Source organism: Typopeltis vanoorti, chromosome 9 (genome assembly GCF_054136105.1).
Source record: "Typopeltis vanoorti isolate ZY-2024b chromosome 9, IOZ_Tvanoo_1.0, whole genome shotgun sequence".
Taxonomy (NCBI): Eukaryota; Metazoa; Arthropoda; class Arachnida; order Uropygi; family Thelyphonidae; genus Typopeltis; species Typopeltis vanoorti.
Window position 1 is genome coordinate 90,401,548 of NC_143557.1, and position 16,549 is coordinate 90,418,096.

Below are 16,549 nucleotides of genomic sequence, written 5' to 3' on the forward strand. Positions count from 1 at the left end.
GCACTTCCTTTTTTTGGGGATACTGCACTTCCATATACAACTCTCCGATACCTATTTGACTGCTAGTTACTGATTCAACTTGGAAGTCTGTTTTCCAATCCGATCTGTTTCAATTTATTTTAACAGCTTGTGTGGCAGTCAATCAAAAGCTTTTGCAAAATCTAAGTATATATGCATTTCCCTTGTCCAAGACATTTGTCATCTTGTTATAATACATAGGTTAGTAAAACACGATCTCCCTTTAACAAACTCATGCTGACAACCACAGAGAATACTGCTGTTATCAACCCATTTTTGTATCCTACTTCTCATTAATCTCTCCACCACAACTGCAGATATACAGATTAGCCTATAATTTGTAGCCACAGCCTTATCACGACCTTTTTGCAGTGTAACAATTTTACTTTCTTTCCACTCCATTGGAACCTGTGCTGTTGTAAGATTCTTATTAAATAGGCATGCCAATGCTACCACCAGTTCCCTGGAACATTAAGTGAGAACATACATAATGATAAACACATGTCTGGACATAATTTAAAATCATCAGTATCCTACATAATTCTATAGTGGTTGTTACCTTAATAATCTTCTTCTGTTTGTTTGTCTATTGGTTTTCTTTTTGTTATGCCTGAAGGCATTATATATGTAAGATGATACATTGTATCTTTAAACAAATGAATTATTTGTGTGTAGCTTCCTTGTTAACTGCTACACACATACACACATTACATAATCTATCAAACATTTTATATTTGTCATTTTTTTTTAGCTTCTATTTGAAAATGCTTTCCATAAAGTAGAAAAAATTAAAACAATAGGTAGTAGTTACATGGCAGCTACAGGTCTTCATATTACCAGGGATTCAACAGAGGTAAGCCTTTTCATATAAAAAGCTATGTTTGTAAATATTAAAATTCATTGGCAATTTTTTTCTTTGTGTTACACAGTAGTGAGCATTCATTATAATTACTTTATTTACAGTTAAGCAAATAACACTCAACATTTTGACCTCTATATTCAGGTCATCATCAGGAAAACATGCATATGCACAGAACACAAGCTACATGGCACTACACAAAAGTAAGCTAAATCTAAATGCTGAAAAAAAATTACAGTGAAATTACATTAAACATATTTCTAATACCTATTCCCCCTCTTATCTCAAGGTTTTCTTGTGTTGGGGTTTTGCCATTATGTTTCAGATGCTATATAGGTTGCAGATGGGTCTTCCACATTCTTGGAATTACCAATCCATCATTCTTGTTGAGATTAGGATGATGTTTCAGTATTTCACAAGCTTTCTTGAATTTTCTTTCAAACCAGGTTTTGGTGCAGCGTAGGGACTTGGTGCCTTTCCAGTTGATTCTGTGACATGTTTAATTTAATAATTTAATGTGGTGTTTGTCTTTTCTTGTTGGAATGGTGCATCCTATTTCTCCTATGAAGGGTAGGTTGCAGGTGTACTGAATATTGTAAACCCCTGGGTGGGCAAGGTAGGGAAAGGATTGTTGGATGAGCTGAGTATACTTTTTAATTTTACAGGAGGTTTGAAAGTTTGTTAATGTTGTATTTATGTAGTGTTCTATTTTTTCTGATATTTCCCTAATGTATTGTATGGTTATGGCATTCTTGTAATCTTTTTTGCTTTTCATGGTATTATTGTGGAGGATCTTGTGAACATTTTTTTTTTTTTTTTTGTAGTGATTTTTTATGAATGTTTGGCTAATAAGTCTAAGGACTTATTAGCCAAAGTGATGAGTCTAAGGACTCCTTGGAGTTTCCCGTACTACTACTACTACTACTACTAATAATAATAATGATGATGATGATGATGATGATAATAATAATAATTTCAAATTCCTTCTTCAGCAAAGGTGCTGTTGACATCCATAGTTTTTGTGTTGGATGGTGGTATGAATTTCTGTGTCTGTACTGGCCTATGTGTATGAACAAATGCCACATTAAATTCCTATCAGACCATGCAATTCAAACATAGAGAATCAACTGGAAAGGTCAAGTTCCTATGCTACACTAAAACTTGGTTTGAAAGAAAGTTCAAGGAAGCTTGTGAGATGCTGAAACATCATCCTAATCTCAACATGAATGATGGATTAGTAATTCCAAAAATCTGGAGGAGCCATCTGCAACCTATATAGCATCCAGAACATAATGATAGAATCCCAACACAAGATAACCTTAAAATAACAGGCTGTGGGCAATGTGTTTGATGTAGTTCCACTGGAAATTTTTTAATCGTCTGTATATTATTATACCTATGTATATAAAAATTATTTTATTTGTGTTAATTAATTTATATATATATTTTTAAAAAAAAATATTCATCATCATGCTTTTCAAGGATTTAGGCCTAGAGTGACCTGTTCCAGCCTTAGAAGTCATCATTGAATCTCTTTAGAGGACTTTCGGGGGACTCTGTAACCTCTATAGCAAATTTAATTTAATCCTTTATCCAAGTGTATGAAAACAAAGTTTGCACCTGAAGTATCTTCAGGACTGAGGCAACTTGTAGTAAAGGTGGAACAAGCTCTCATCACTCCTTATCTCAGTATCTCCCAGAATGCAAAGCACATCTCCTTGCAGACATGTATGATACTATGCATTAAGGGAAGGGCCACTACCCAGACCGGTTTCGACCTTTATTGAGGTCTCGTCAGTGGGAGCCAGACCCAGAATCGGTGATACTAAGGAGAAGCAATGGAGAGGTCATATTTACTTATACGAGTTGCTAAAAGATGTACCACCTTATTATTAAATTACTCTGGATTTAGAGAAAGATGTTGGAAGTTTATTTTCCACTTGTTTGCATACACTTTGATAAAGGATTAAACTAAATTTATTATAGTCCAACCAAATGGAAAATAAACTTCCAACATCTTTCTCTAAATCCAGAGTAATTCTATAATAAGGTGGTACACCTGTTGGCAACTCGTATAGGTAAATATGACCTCTCCATTGCTTCTGCCTTAGTATCACCAATTCTGGGTCTGGCTCCCACTGATGAGACCTCAGTAAAGGTCGAAACAGGTCTGGGTAGTGGCCCTTTCCTTAATGCATAGTATTATACATGTCCATAAGGAGATGTGCTTTGCATTATGGGAGATACTGAGACAAGGAGTGATGAGAGCTTGGTCCACCTTTACTACGAGTTGCCTCAGTCTTGAAGATACTTCAGGTGCAAATTTTGTTTGCATACACTTGGATAAAGGATTAAACTAAATTTATTATAGTCTAACCAAGTGGAAAATAAACTTCCAACATCTGTAACCTCTGGAGAGTATGTCCCCTAGATGGCAGATAGAGGAGCCCACCAGATATGGTAGGGTGATGCGAATATATTGAATAAGGACTCGTGGACCGACTGGGGCAATCATCTTGATTGTAAGGGAAGTGGCACTCGAATGGTCCCCTAGCTGAATCTATCCTCTTCTTCCTCTACTTTGAGGAAGATCCACTCACTTTAATCTTTCCTGTAAGGCCTTATCAGCCAACTCTTCTTATTTTATGACCCTTATACTATTAGAGTACTTGAGGGCTATAGGGTCTTTCCATTTCTGGCCTATATTTATGTCCTATCTAAAATCTGCTCTCTCCTCTTCAATATGCACTATTCCTCCTACAGGTTTAAATTTGAAAGAAGGCAAGTTCAGAAGCCTTAAGATAACAGCCCTACCACTAAATTATCCATCACCAGGCTAGTAACCTGACATGGATAACAAGAATTGAACTTCTAAGCCAGTAGAGAAAGGTATTTTCCATTGGCTTAGAAGTTCAATTCTTGTTGTGATGAGAGGAATCTTTATATGGATTTTTTCAATCAAAAGTGAGTTAGCCAATCTCATATGAAGGTGTAGCAGGGTTTATTCTCATGGGAATTCAAGTTTTTGATCCTGCATACAGACAAATCAGCCTTGAGAACATGCAGTTTACAGACAAAAAAAATACTAGTGGTGGTGAGCAGTAGATGGTGTTGGTGTAAGTGATGATTATAGTGGTAGTTCACTGAAGTTGGTTGATTAAGTGGCAGAAACGGAGAGTTGTAGACTATATGCCTTCCTTCAATAAGTCTTTGGACTCCTTGGAGGTGTCACTTAATAATATGATTTAGCTTACTTTTGTATACTGTCATGTAGCTATGTCTTGTGCATATGTATGTTTTCTGATGATGAAATCGATATAGAGGTCGAAACATTGTGTGTTATTTGCTTAATTGTAAGTAAAGTAATTACTCCAACACTAATATTTTTGTCCCATAAATTCTACACAATAAAATTTAATGAATTTTTAGAAAGAACTTTAGAAAATTAATCTAACGTATAATAAGCAACTCTATTCAGTTTATATCAAACTGATGTGTATATGAAAGATGAAACTTTTTATTTGAGTGAGTTAAGTAACAAGTAATCAAGAAATCATATTCATAATTATGCACATGGTCTAAAAAAATTATGTATTGGGATATTAGTGACGTTTATCAACGTTTTTTCGCTTCTTAGAGAAAAAAAAAATCACAGGAAAGCAATTTTTTTTGTGTATGGCAAAGACTAACTTTATGAATAGAAAAAGTTACAGAAACTTTAGAAATAAAATTTCTGTTTTCTTACTAAAATAAAGAGCCAAAAGAAATAATGCTGGATTTAATATCCACATGATTTATATAGTTTCTGTTTTCTGATTTATTACTAAAAGTTTTTAGTGTATTTTATTAATTAAAAACAAGAGTTTGCAATAACGAAACTAAAGTTTAATGTAGAATGTTCTTAATGACCAAGACATTATTATTGTTATTCATAACTTCCATGGATTCATATGACTCATTATGGGATGCCCATCTTAAATATGACAGCCCATCATACCATTTTTTTAAACTTATTCACTGTCTGCATTCTCACCACCCTCTCAGGGTATTGCATTCCTTTGTTAACCACTCCATGCAAAACAGCCTTTTAGAAAATTAATGTAATGTAATAAGCAACTCTATTCAGTATATATCAAACTGATGTGTATATGAAAGATGAAACTTTTTTTTTTATGAGTGAGTTAAGTAACAAGTAATCAAGGAATCATATTCATAATTATGCACATAGTATAAAAAAAGTATGTATTGGGTTGAAAGTTTATTTTTCAGTTGGTTAGAGTATAATAAATTTAGTTTAATCCTTTATCCAAGTGTGAGCAAACCAAGTTTGCGCCTGAAAGTATCTTCAGGACTGGGGTAAGGTGGTACAACACCAGGGCACTCCTTGCAAAGGTGGAGCAAGCTACCAACACTCCTATCCCAGTATCTCCCATAATGCAAAACACATCTCCTTGCGGATATGTCTCATGTTATGCATTAAGGGAAGGGCCACAACCCAGACTAGTTTCGACTTTTATTGAGGTCTCTTCAGTGGGAGCCAGGCCCAAGTGGAGATACCAGGGAGAAGCATTAGCAGGTCATCTCTACCTATAGGAGTTGCCAAATGGTGTGCCACCCTTTTTTAATAAATTACTCTGGATTTAGAGAATGATGTTGAAAGTTTATTTTTCACTTGGTTAGAGTATAATAAATTTAGTTTAATCCTTTATCCAAGTGTGAGCAAACCAAGTTTGCGACAGATAGGCCTATAGTTTGATGCTTGAGATCAGCAGTTTACTGATTAGAATTCCATGTGGTATCTTGTCAATGGACTTTGCAAAGTCCAGCAGTATCACTGTAAATCCATTACCCTTATCCAACTCAGCTATCACTGTATTATAAAATTTGAGCAAGTTACTGTGGCATGATCTACCCTTCACAAAACCATGCTACCCTCTATACGATATCTAATTTCCATCTATCCATTCCTGTATTTTGCTCTTGACCAACTTCTCTTATATTTTGATGACTTCTGATATGCTGATGAGTCGGTAATCTACATCATCAGTCTTGGAGCCTCCTTTATGCAATGGAACTATTTCTCCTCTTTCCATCCCTTGGGACTAACCCAGGGCTGAGACTTAGATTGAACAATATGGTCAAGGTCACTAACAATTCCTTTGCCGCTTCACATAAGACTCAAGCTGGTATACCATCCAATCCTACAGCTATATTCACATTAATTTTGTAATATGCTATTCATCTTCATTTCACTCACCTCAGTTCCCATAAAAGCCATGGGTTCCCTCATTCCTGCACTCTTGCAAAGTGTCCACTTAGTGATTCTACTATTTAGACAGATTCAGTTACCTTCCTACCATCAGCATTCCTTAAAATCATTCTGCCATATACATTTTTTCTTTTATTTACAGCATATTGAACTGTACTGTTTGGGATTTTCTTTAGCCGGTGTTGCTAATTTCCTTTCATAATCTACTTTTGCTTTTCTTACCACACTAGTTACCCTTCTGGCCTGTGCTTTGTACTGTTCGTGTGCCTGCAGGTCACCTTTCTCCTTAAATTCCTTCCACAATTGTGTCACAGTCCTTTTGGACTCTACTCCTGAATAAACTATTCTCTGATATCTCTCCATCAACCACCCTCCTATCCATCTCACCCACCCTATATCCATCCCCATGTGCTGCAGTTTACTGATTAGAATTCCATGTGGTATCCTGTATATATCCTGACAATATCTAACCCTATATGTTGCAACTTAGAGATCAACTTATTATTCGGCACTCTACCTGCCCTTTCCAGAATCCAGAAGAATAACAGTAGGACTGCTTTCCTCCTAGATGAGTCTTTGACTCCATGAGGTCTTATTTAATAATAATATATGCTTTTTCCTCAAGTACTCTGTTTACTTTACTATAAAAGACAAACCAGGTAGCTGGCCTGGTTGGCCAATTGGAGAGCATATCCATAATCAGTGCCTAAAAAGCTGAAATATTTTACTTGTTCTATAGGTTTTTCATTGACAATGCAGCTGAAGTTTTCTTGTTCATGCCTATTTTCAGTTTCACAGTATTTTTATTGCTAATTTTAATGCCAAATTTGTTACAGATGTTCTATCGTTTAGTTATGGAATCCTGGAGACTTGCACTCAATGTGTTTAGGAGTAAAACGTCATCTGCATAAAGAAAGGAACTTAGCTTGATATCTTCAATTTTAATATCAGGTTTAATGTTCCTTTCTTTCATAATATGATCTATATAGATGATGAATAAGGGTAGAGATAATGTGCATGTCTTACCCCCTGAGTTCACTTCAAACCATCTTCCTATATTTCCTTCAATTCTAACTGCTGACTGACAACTTAAATATAGACTATGTATTACTGAGTATAATGTTCCATTCACCCCATATAACTGTAGTGTTTCAAAAAGCTTATCTCTGAGCACCTTGTCAATATGCCTTTTCCAGATTTACAAAACTTAAGTACAGTTCGTTGTTATATTCCAAAGTTTCTCTTTCACAATGAGTCACTTGGAGAGACTGCTTCTGGATGGTAGAGAAGTGAGTGCAGACAATGAATCTGATTAAGTTGGAAGCAATGTAAGAGAATGGGAGAGTAAGATAGGAAAGATTGAAGAGGTTATAGAGAATGAGAGAACAGGTGTGCAAGACAGACAGGGAAATGGGGAGGCTCAGGGTGGACAGAGGAACACAGCATGAGAAAGGTAGATGCCCCAAGATGTGAATTCATGTGTAGACAAAAAAGGATGCATGTGTAGACATACAAAGATGACCTGGGATCAAGGGAAAACAGTTGGATTTGAAGTAGGTTCTAAGATGAATAAGGAGAAAAAGAAATGGCTCGAGTTAAGCATGGAGGAGTCACATCAAATAAGTGGTATCAGTGGAACTAGCTATAGATTCAGGAATAAGCTGCTTTGTTTGTATATAAATGCTAGAAGTGTAAGAAACAAGGCAAATGAAATGGTTGCATTAACTGAGTCTGTTCACCCAAGAATTGTTGGAATAAGTGAGATATGGTTGGATGTGGACGACATCCTGACAGGAATAGAAATGGAAGGGTGTGACTCCTCCATGCTTAACTCGAGCCATTTCTTTTTCTCCTTATTCATCTTAGAACCTACTTCAAATCCATCTGTTTTCCCTTGATCCCGGGTCATCTTTGTATCTTGCCAATTCCATGTGTTTTGATCAGTTACTAGTGATGCATTTCTTCATCACTAGTAACCGATTCACCAGTCTGTAACAACACCCAACTATATATTTGATCCTGTTAGATTCCACCTCAGACCAGATGGCTTCAAACTCACTAAAACAGGAAAGACTGTTACTAGTATTACAATCATCGGTCTCAACAATAGCTGGATTCAAGTTATCCAGTATCATTAGCAGTACTGCCCCTATTCTCTTATCCTGTCTATCCTTCCTAAAAATTTTTATCCAAATTACCTTTTTTTTTGGTGGTCTTAGACATAAAAACAAAGCAAACACTATCTACCATTGATGAATGAGGCATTGAATACTAATGTAAACTTATATATTTACCTACTTTTAACACATACCCAAGAAATGAAATATTTCAGCTTGAAAGTTACAAGCCATCCTATGCAACAAAGTATAATGCTAACAATGGATTATTTAAAACAATATTAGTGCAGCAAGAACAGATGATATGACTACATGGAGATATGAATATAATAATTTAAAAAAAGGGCTTCTGAAAACATGTAAACTTATACTTTTATTGTGTATTCTAACAGTATAGGTTTATTTACAAACATGTAATATTTATTTAGAGTATTGCCTCCTGTTAATTTTAGTTTTATATAATCTAATTGACCTGCACAATTTATTACAGGAATGTAACACTTTTAAGGAAGATCCAACAGATAATATAGCTACATTAATAAAGTTTGCTATCCATATGATGGATGCATTGCATCAGATTAATTTAGATGCCTTACAGGATTTCCACTTGCGAGTTGGTAAGTAAATTTTTTTTTAAATCATTACTATAGCATTGTCATTATTTCTAACCTCCATGGAGTCATAAGACACTCATCATAGAAGGACTATCTTAGAAAGCACAAAGTCTATTGTATCCTCCTTAAACTCATCCACTATTTGCACTTTTACTACTCTCTCAAGCAACGTATTCCATTCTCCTGTCACTCTCCATGCAAAAAAACTTACTTCCTTACTTACTTTCTACTTCCTTAAGCTTCCAGGCATGGCCCTTGTACTTGTTTCTTCTCTTTGTTCTACCATAGGAAAAATATCCCCACTGTCAATCCAGTAAATATCTTTCAACATCTCAAATGTCTCAATCATATTCCTCTTCTTCTATTCATCAAACTCTAGTTTTCATGCCTTCAGCCTATTCTTATAACTAACATTGCACAGTTCTGATATCATTTTCGTTATCTGCCTCTTTACCCTCTCCAAAATTATTTCATCCCCTTCAAATTCCAGTGACCAGATGTGGTCTGATCAAAGCTTTATAGAATGGGACACCACTCTTCTCTCTCATGGTAAGTATCCTCAATATTGCTGCAGTTCTTTGAGTTGTCTTCAATGGCCTTTGCAATATGTCCTTTGAACTTCAATTTTCTATCTGCAATAGGGATCCCAGATACATTGGAAAAAAATACGGGACACTTATGACTGAGGGTGAAAGTTTAGTATGCGCATCCATCACATATGCCAGTCTTACAAAATGATTCTAACTTTCCAAGTGTGTGCGTGGTAAGGTTTATTACGAACATACTTTACTAAGTATAAGTAAACAAATAGTAAATCCAATTGTTAGGCTGCATATTTTCATTAAGCCGCTTTAAGTTGCCTTCAAATGGTTTTTTACTTACTATTATAGATACAAAATAGATTGTTAATACAGTAATCTCTTCTCACCTGATAATATTCTTATTATCAGGTGAGAAAAGCATTCAGTCTTGCTCACTCTTGCAATACTTTTCTGAAGAATGAATTTCGTAAAATACGGGGTGATCCCGTATTTTACGGGACGTCTGGGATCCCTAATCTGCAATCATCCCAAAATCCCTTGCTTCCTCTACTTTTCCATGTAACTCTGCCAAATGAGTACAAAGCATCCTATCTGTGGATCTCAACTTTGAGAACCTTATGTTTAGTTGCATTAAACTGGCATTTCCATTCATTTACTCACCTTTCCAGCTTACTCAGATTCTCTTGAAGAGCCATAACATCAGCATCGTTAGTAATAACCTTCCCAATGCTTACATCTTCTGCAAACAACTGAATATTTCTTTTTGTCCAGTGGCAATAGCATTGACAGTGAATAAACAGTAATGGTCATAATAAATCCTGTAGAACTCAATTTGTGATCTTCCTGTTCCATGATGCTCAGGTGATATTCAGAGATAGATATCACCTCAGTATTGACAGAAAAATTTGATGAAAGGAAATCACCTTTCTTTTTTTTTTTTTTTTTAATTGTTTCTTATCCTACATACGTGCTGTGACAGGTTTTGCATGTTCTGAATATCCAGGTGTGAAATCCAACAAAATATTATTATTATTCCTTGACACCTCCAGAAAGTCCAAAGACTCATCGAAGGAGGGCACCTACTCTATAACTCTCTGTCTCCATCACTCAGTTCACTACAACTACACCAACGGCATCTACTGCCAACCACCACCGCTAGCATTTTCACAGACAATCATGAACATCCATGCCCACGGCTGGATTTGAACCCGCTACCTTTTGGCTGGAGAGCGAATACACTAGCCACTCGGCCAACCAAGCCGGCGTTAATTTATGGCATTATGTTAATACTGAACATAAGATAAATCACAATTGGGGAAGAAACTGAAAATAAACTAATAGAAATTTTATACTGACCTGTCACATTTGGTATGCCTCTTGATGATACACAAAATATTTCTGATCAGTTCTCCCCCACCTTATGTTTTTCAGTAAATCCAATTACACACTATGTGAATAAAATATTTTCTTTTGATAATAGAATATTAAGTCAACAAACAGTCAACAGTCACATTTTACAGTGATGTAAATTCATTCCACTAAATGAATGTTATTTTCATGTCTAGGAATAGCAATTGGGCCAGTAATAGCAGCAGTTGTGGGTTCAGTGAAACCTCAGTATGACATCTGGGGAGACACAGTTAACGTTGCCAGTCGTATGGATAGTACAGGAGTCATAGGATGCATACAGGTAAGCGTAAGGCATAAAACTTCTGTCTCGTTAAATATCTTCCACTGACCTACGAGGGGGGTCTGAAAAGTTCTCGGCCTAACAATGAAAAAAAGAATTTATAATTTCAAAATTAATTTTATTTTTCAACATATTCTCCCTTAAGACTTCTAGCGATGCTCCAGCACCATTATCCCGTCCCTGTAGTGGGTCTCAGTAAGATCTGCAAAATACCTCTCCACAGATGCAATCACCTCTTGATTCGAAGAAAAATGCTGACCAGCGAGGAAGAGTTTTAGTTTTGGGAAGAGATAGAAGTCAGAGGGAGCCAAATCTGGAGAATAGGGTGGATGTTCCAACAATTCATAGTGCATAATCTCCCTTAAGACTAATACATTTATTCTATTCTAGTGATGCTCCAGCACCATTATCCTGTCCCTGTAGTGGTTCTCAGTAAGATCTGCAAAATACCCCTCCACAGATGCAATCACCTCTTGATTCGAAGAAAAATGCTGACCAGCGAGGAAGAGTTTTAGTTTTGGGAAGAGATAGAAGTCAGAGGGAGCCAAATCTGGAGAATAGGGTGGATGCTCCAACAATTCATAGCGCAGATCCCTTAATTTTCCCATTGCCAAAACACCTTTGTGGGCAGGTGCATTGTCCTGATGAAAGATCATTTTTTTTCCTTCTGCAAACCGGGTCTTTTCTCACGAATTTTTTCATCTTTAAAAGATCGGAATAATATTCCTAGTTATTGTTTTACCCTTTTCAAGATAATTAATAAACAAAATGCCTTTAGCATTCCAAAGTACTGATGCCATGACCTTTCCTGCTGATGGAACCAACTATGTCTTCTTTGGTGCTGAACAACCGGCTTCTGTCCACTGTTTTGACTGCTGTTTGGATTCTGGTGTGTAATGGTGAATCCAGGTCTCATCCATAGTAATAAATCAACACACAAAATCAGTTTTATTCTTGTTAAAATGCTCCAAGCACTGTTCAGAGATTTTCATGAGAGTGCGATTTTTGATCTGGTGTGAGCAAGCATGGCACCCATCTTGTGCAAAGCTTTTTCATTTGCAATTCTTCATGCAAAATATATCTTACACTTTATTTTGAAATGCCTAGTCTCAGCAGTTTCATGCACTTTGACTCACCAGTCATCCAATACCATATCATGCACTTGATCAATGATTTCTGGTATTGTTACACTTTTTGGATGTCCTTCACGTGGATCATCTTCAAGGCTGGTATGGCTACGTTTAAACTTGGCAGCCCATTTTTTAATTGTCGAAAATGAAGGAGAAGAATGCCCATAAACTTTTATGAACTTTGAATGAATTTCTTTTGGCATTAAACCTTTTTTACAAAGAATTTTATAACTGCATGATACTCAATTTTATCCATTATAAGGGATACAGACATAGTTTTGCTTCAGAGAGCTGTATAAAACAAACTACTTGATAGAATGACTTGCAATTTCACATGGATGCTTATGGCAGATGTACCAACTTAGAAAAACAAAAATCTTGCCGATCGGGTTGCCATCTATGATCGATGGCGAGAACTTTTCAGACCACCCTCATATTTTTAAATATAAGTGGCACAGTTTCCTTATTCTATTGGCAATTTTTATGTATAAATATTTAGAATTATTTCCATTTTTCTAGTAATTTATATACTATCTTTGCCTATCTACTATATGATTTTCATGTTCTAAATATCCAGGTATGAAATCCAACAAAATATTGACGTCACATGATTTTCTCTGAATTGCACAAGATACCTTGAAAATTCATATGGTACATTATGATTGTATATCATAATTCACTTTGGATACAAGATCATTGTTTTAATGGACAGAAACAAACACTTGTGAAAGATTAATTCAATTATAAATCAATAGTCCTCTGATATTTGACTGTAGTCAAAATGGTATATTCATGGAAAAAATAAGGTTTAAAACCTCTTGGCTTTGAACTAGCTTTTATCAAGAGGTTTTCCCATATTTAATATAGCAAGTAACTAACAGTTGTGCAATTTTTCATAACCTGTGTTGTGTTTTTAACAAGTACTTTTCATTTTGTTTAAGGAATGTTAGTAAGTTACAAATGCTATTTATTTATTACACTACAGAGAGAGATGTTGTTGGAAAAATGGATAGCATATCTGCTCTTCACTAGACAGGCTATCAGTTTGAATCAGTGCAGCATGGATAGTTGTGAATGTCCTTAGGTAGATGATTTTACACACTGCCTTACTTTTACTTTCCAAAAGGACTCACTTAGCCTAAAATCTATGATAAGCAGATTACTTTCAAACGAAAATTTACAAACAATTGAAATACAAATAAGCCCCTTCCTGTCTGGTACCTGTTCATGGTGAAGGGGACCTCCCAGTGATGATACTCGCCCTTTTCATTCTTTTTATTTACCTTTCTTCCCATATTCCTTGCTCCACTTCTCCTAAGTCTTTTTTACTATCCTTTCATCCAGACTACCATCACTAGGATCCAACATCTGCAACCATGTTTTGCCATGCAGTGTGACCCATGGATATTCGAAAAGGGAAATACTGCTAGTCTTGCACTACTTTGGCAAGATAAGCAGTCCTGGATGGCCCAGCCAGGACCAGTCAGCTACTGGACTTTCCCCAAAGGGTCATCAGTGTTGTAGTAAGTCTTTTATCCTATGGTCTGGGGTCGGGATCCCAGGCTTGATATGGTGCTGGTATAGCATCCAGGGTAGCCCTGGCATTCCACTCCTGAGCACAGTAATTTCAGTGGGCATCCATGGGTGGCTCCATTGTAGGTGGGGGGCTCTAGTGCTGAACCAAAAATCCCTTGAGCATGAATTCTTCATCCTTAAACATTTCAAGAGCCTGTTTGATCTTCCATGCAACAGGTGAAAAGCCAATAGGGAAAGTGTCACCCTTCTTTATTTAAAAGAGTTTAGAAGGACTGGCAGGATCTCCCAAAACTGTTAAGAAATTATGTTCTGGTGATATCCTTGTGGAAACATCATGTGAGCAACATTCCAAGAAATAACTGGGAGAGACATCAATTGGTGGAATACCAATCAAGGTAACACACCTCATAAAACACTCAACTCCTGTACAGGAGTGATATCAGAATGGGATTTCCTTGATGTTCCTGATGAGGTGCTATGTTCAGAGTTTAAAGATCAGAGAGTGACAGGTGTGATGTGCATCCTGATATTTAGGGCTGGTCACCTGGTTCCAACCAGGAACATCATCCTTACTTTTGATATACCTAAGCCTCTAACATCTGTAAAAGCAGGGTAATTCAACTGTCCTGTTAGAGCATACATGCCTAATCCACTAATCTTATTTGTTGGAAGATTATTCACTTGGTACTATACTATAATTAAAGATGCCAAGAAATTACATTCTTGGTTTAATTGTTTATCCAAGGTGTAAGCAAAGTTTGCATATGAGGTATCTGCACAACTTGGCTACTTGTATACAGAGGCTAATAACTTAATGTCAATTGCTCCAGTATCCCATAATGAAAAAACATACATCCTTTCAGGTGTGTATAACCTATGCATTATGAAAAGGGCCACTGCCCAGACCAGTTTTGACTTTTGAGGTGAAAAAGTAAAGGGTTGTTCATTATATGCCTAGAGTAGTTAGTATAGGGGTGCAAGAGAGCTTGATAGCATTAAGAGAAAGAAAAGACAAATAGACTTTCCCGATAGGCGGTGCCTGTGAATAAGTTTCGTTAAACTTGTGCTCCCGAATTTATCATAATTGCAAGCATCTTTTTTGTGCAAAATAACCAGTAAATGGAATACAGAGGGTACTAAGGAGCCAGTTACTTCTACACAACTCTTAAGTACCCATAGTCCTTCATATCAGTTATTTTTCAATAAAAAAAAAACAGCCACGTGAAAGTGCCCGATATGCCTACCATGCGAAATAAAGATGGCGGCAACAACGAAAGATTACTTCTAGTCCCATCAGCATAGCGCAGCCGATAGCCAACAAACCGAAATACAATACGAAGTGTCGCAGTTGCGAAACCGAAGTTACTGAAAGGGAAAAAGGTATATCATGCGATTTCTGTTGCAACTGCCTACATACTCCCTGCGTGAAAATAGATTAAGCGGTGCTCAAGCTCTTTATCGAACTGAACCAGCCTTTTTTCTGTTCGATGTGCCTTCCTTCTGTTAAACAGCTGCTGAACCTAGGCAAACGAGTTGAAAATCTCGAACAACACCTTAACACATGATCAATACTTTCTCATCCAAAATCCGAAAGTTGGAAACAAAGCTCGAGATACTCGACAACCAGCGGCCGATCGCAAGTGCATCTGTACCCGCTAACGAACTCCGTGATTTAATCACATCAATGGTACACACATCACTTGAGGCCGAAAACAGGAGACTCAATACCGTTCTTCTGAACTTTCCGGAGGAAACAGGTAAATCTTTAAAAGAAGAGGTTAGCAAACTAGCAGGTGAATGCAACTTCGATCCCAGGTATATCATCAAATGTCATCACTTCGGTCCCATAAACAGAAGAAAGGATGGAATAAACTTTACACATATCATGAAAGTGATCTGTGATTACACCGACAAACACTTCCAAATTAATAACGGTGATAAATAGCAAGCTAAAGGACAATTCCCCCAATCGCGTGTATGTGCTTTACCTGACTTAAGCTTTGAACAAAGGGAACAAAGATGCCAACTCCAAAGACAGCTAGAAGAAAAACTCCAAAATGGAGACAACAGCTGGACTACAAACAAACCAAACTAGTGCAAAAACCAAGTGATGCCACTAGTAGCCACGAAGAAGACCAATATGCAGGCACTGCATAGGAAACATGCAAGACCATTGCATATCCACTACACCAACATCTGTGGTCTCAACTCCAACCTTAATAGCGTTCACTATCATCTACAGTCAACCAAACCCCACCTACTCTTCCTAACAGAACATCAAATTTCACCTTCCCTTAGCACCATCCATCTCAACCATCCAAACTACTATTTAACTTCTTTCGACCCAAGGGTAGTGTGTGAACATATATCCGCAGTGACATACCCTGCCAGAGAGCACCTAACCTAGAATTGCCCACTTTGACCTTCTTTGGCTAAAAATATCCCTCCACCACTCAATAAAATTCATCTGCTGTCTCTATAGCTCTCCCAATACTACCACCAACCACCCTGAGCTCTTTGATTTCCTCCAGTCCTACTATCCTAATAGTGAAATCATCCTTCTAGGTGATTTTAATGTCCATAACACCAACTAGCTTTTTCTCTTCCAGTTGTACAGATCCTACAGGCAGAGACGGCAAAATATTTGCCATCACCAACGACCTTACACAAATAGTTCACAAGCCGACCAGAATATACCAGATAACCCAAATCACTCCTCAAATACCCTAGATCTCTTCCTTACCAATGACCCTTCCAAATATACAGTGAATGTA

The 16,549-nt window shown here is 36.8% G+C and overlaps 1 protein-coding gene across 7 annotated transcripts in view; it reads left to right on the forward strand.

The window, feature by feature from the left end:
• LOC150103239 (adenylate cyclase type 2-like) overlaps positions 1 to 16,549 on the forward strand; it is a 457,038-nt gene that overhangs the window by 419,177 nt on the left and 21,312 nt on the right. For 6 of the 7 annotated variants that reach the window (XM_090397822.1, XM_090397827.1, XM_090397828.1 and 3 more), the window contains 3 exons: positions 770 to 871; positions 8,754 to 8,880; positions 10,985 to 11,109. In XM_090397822.1, coding sequence (XP_090253948.1) covers positions 770 to 871; positions 8,754 to 8,880; positions 10,985 to 11,109 — 354 coding nt within the window. The remainder of the gene's footprint in view (positions 1 to 769; positions 872 to 8,753; positions 8,881 to 10,984; positions 11,110 to 16,549) is intronic. The other variant, XM_090397825.1, reaches the window with a different exon arrangement.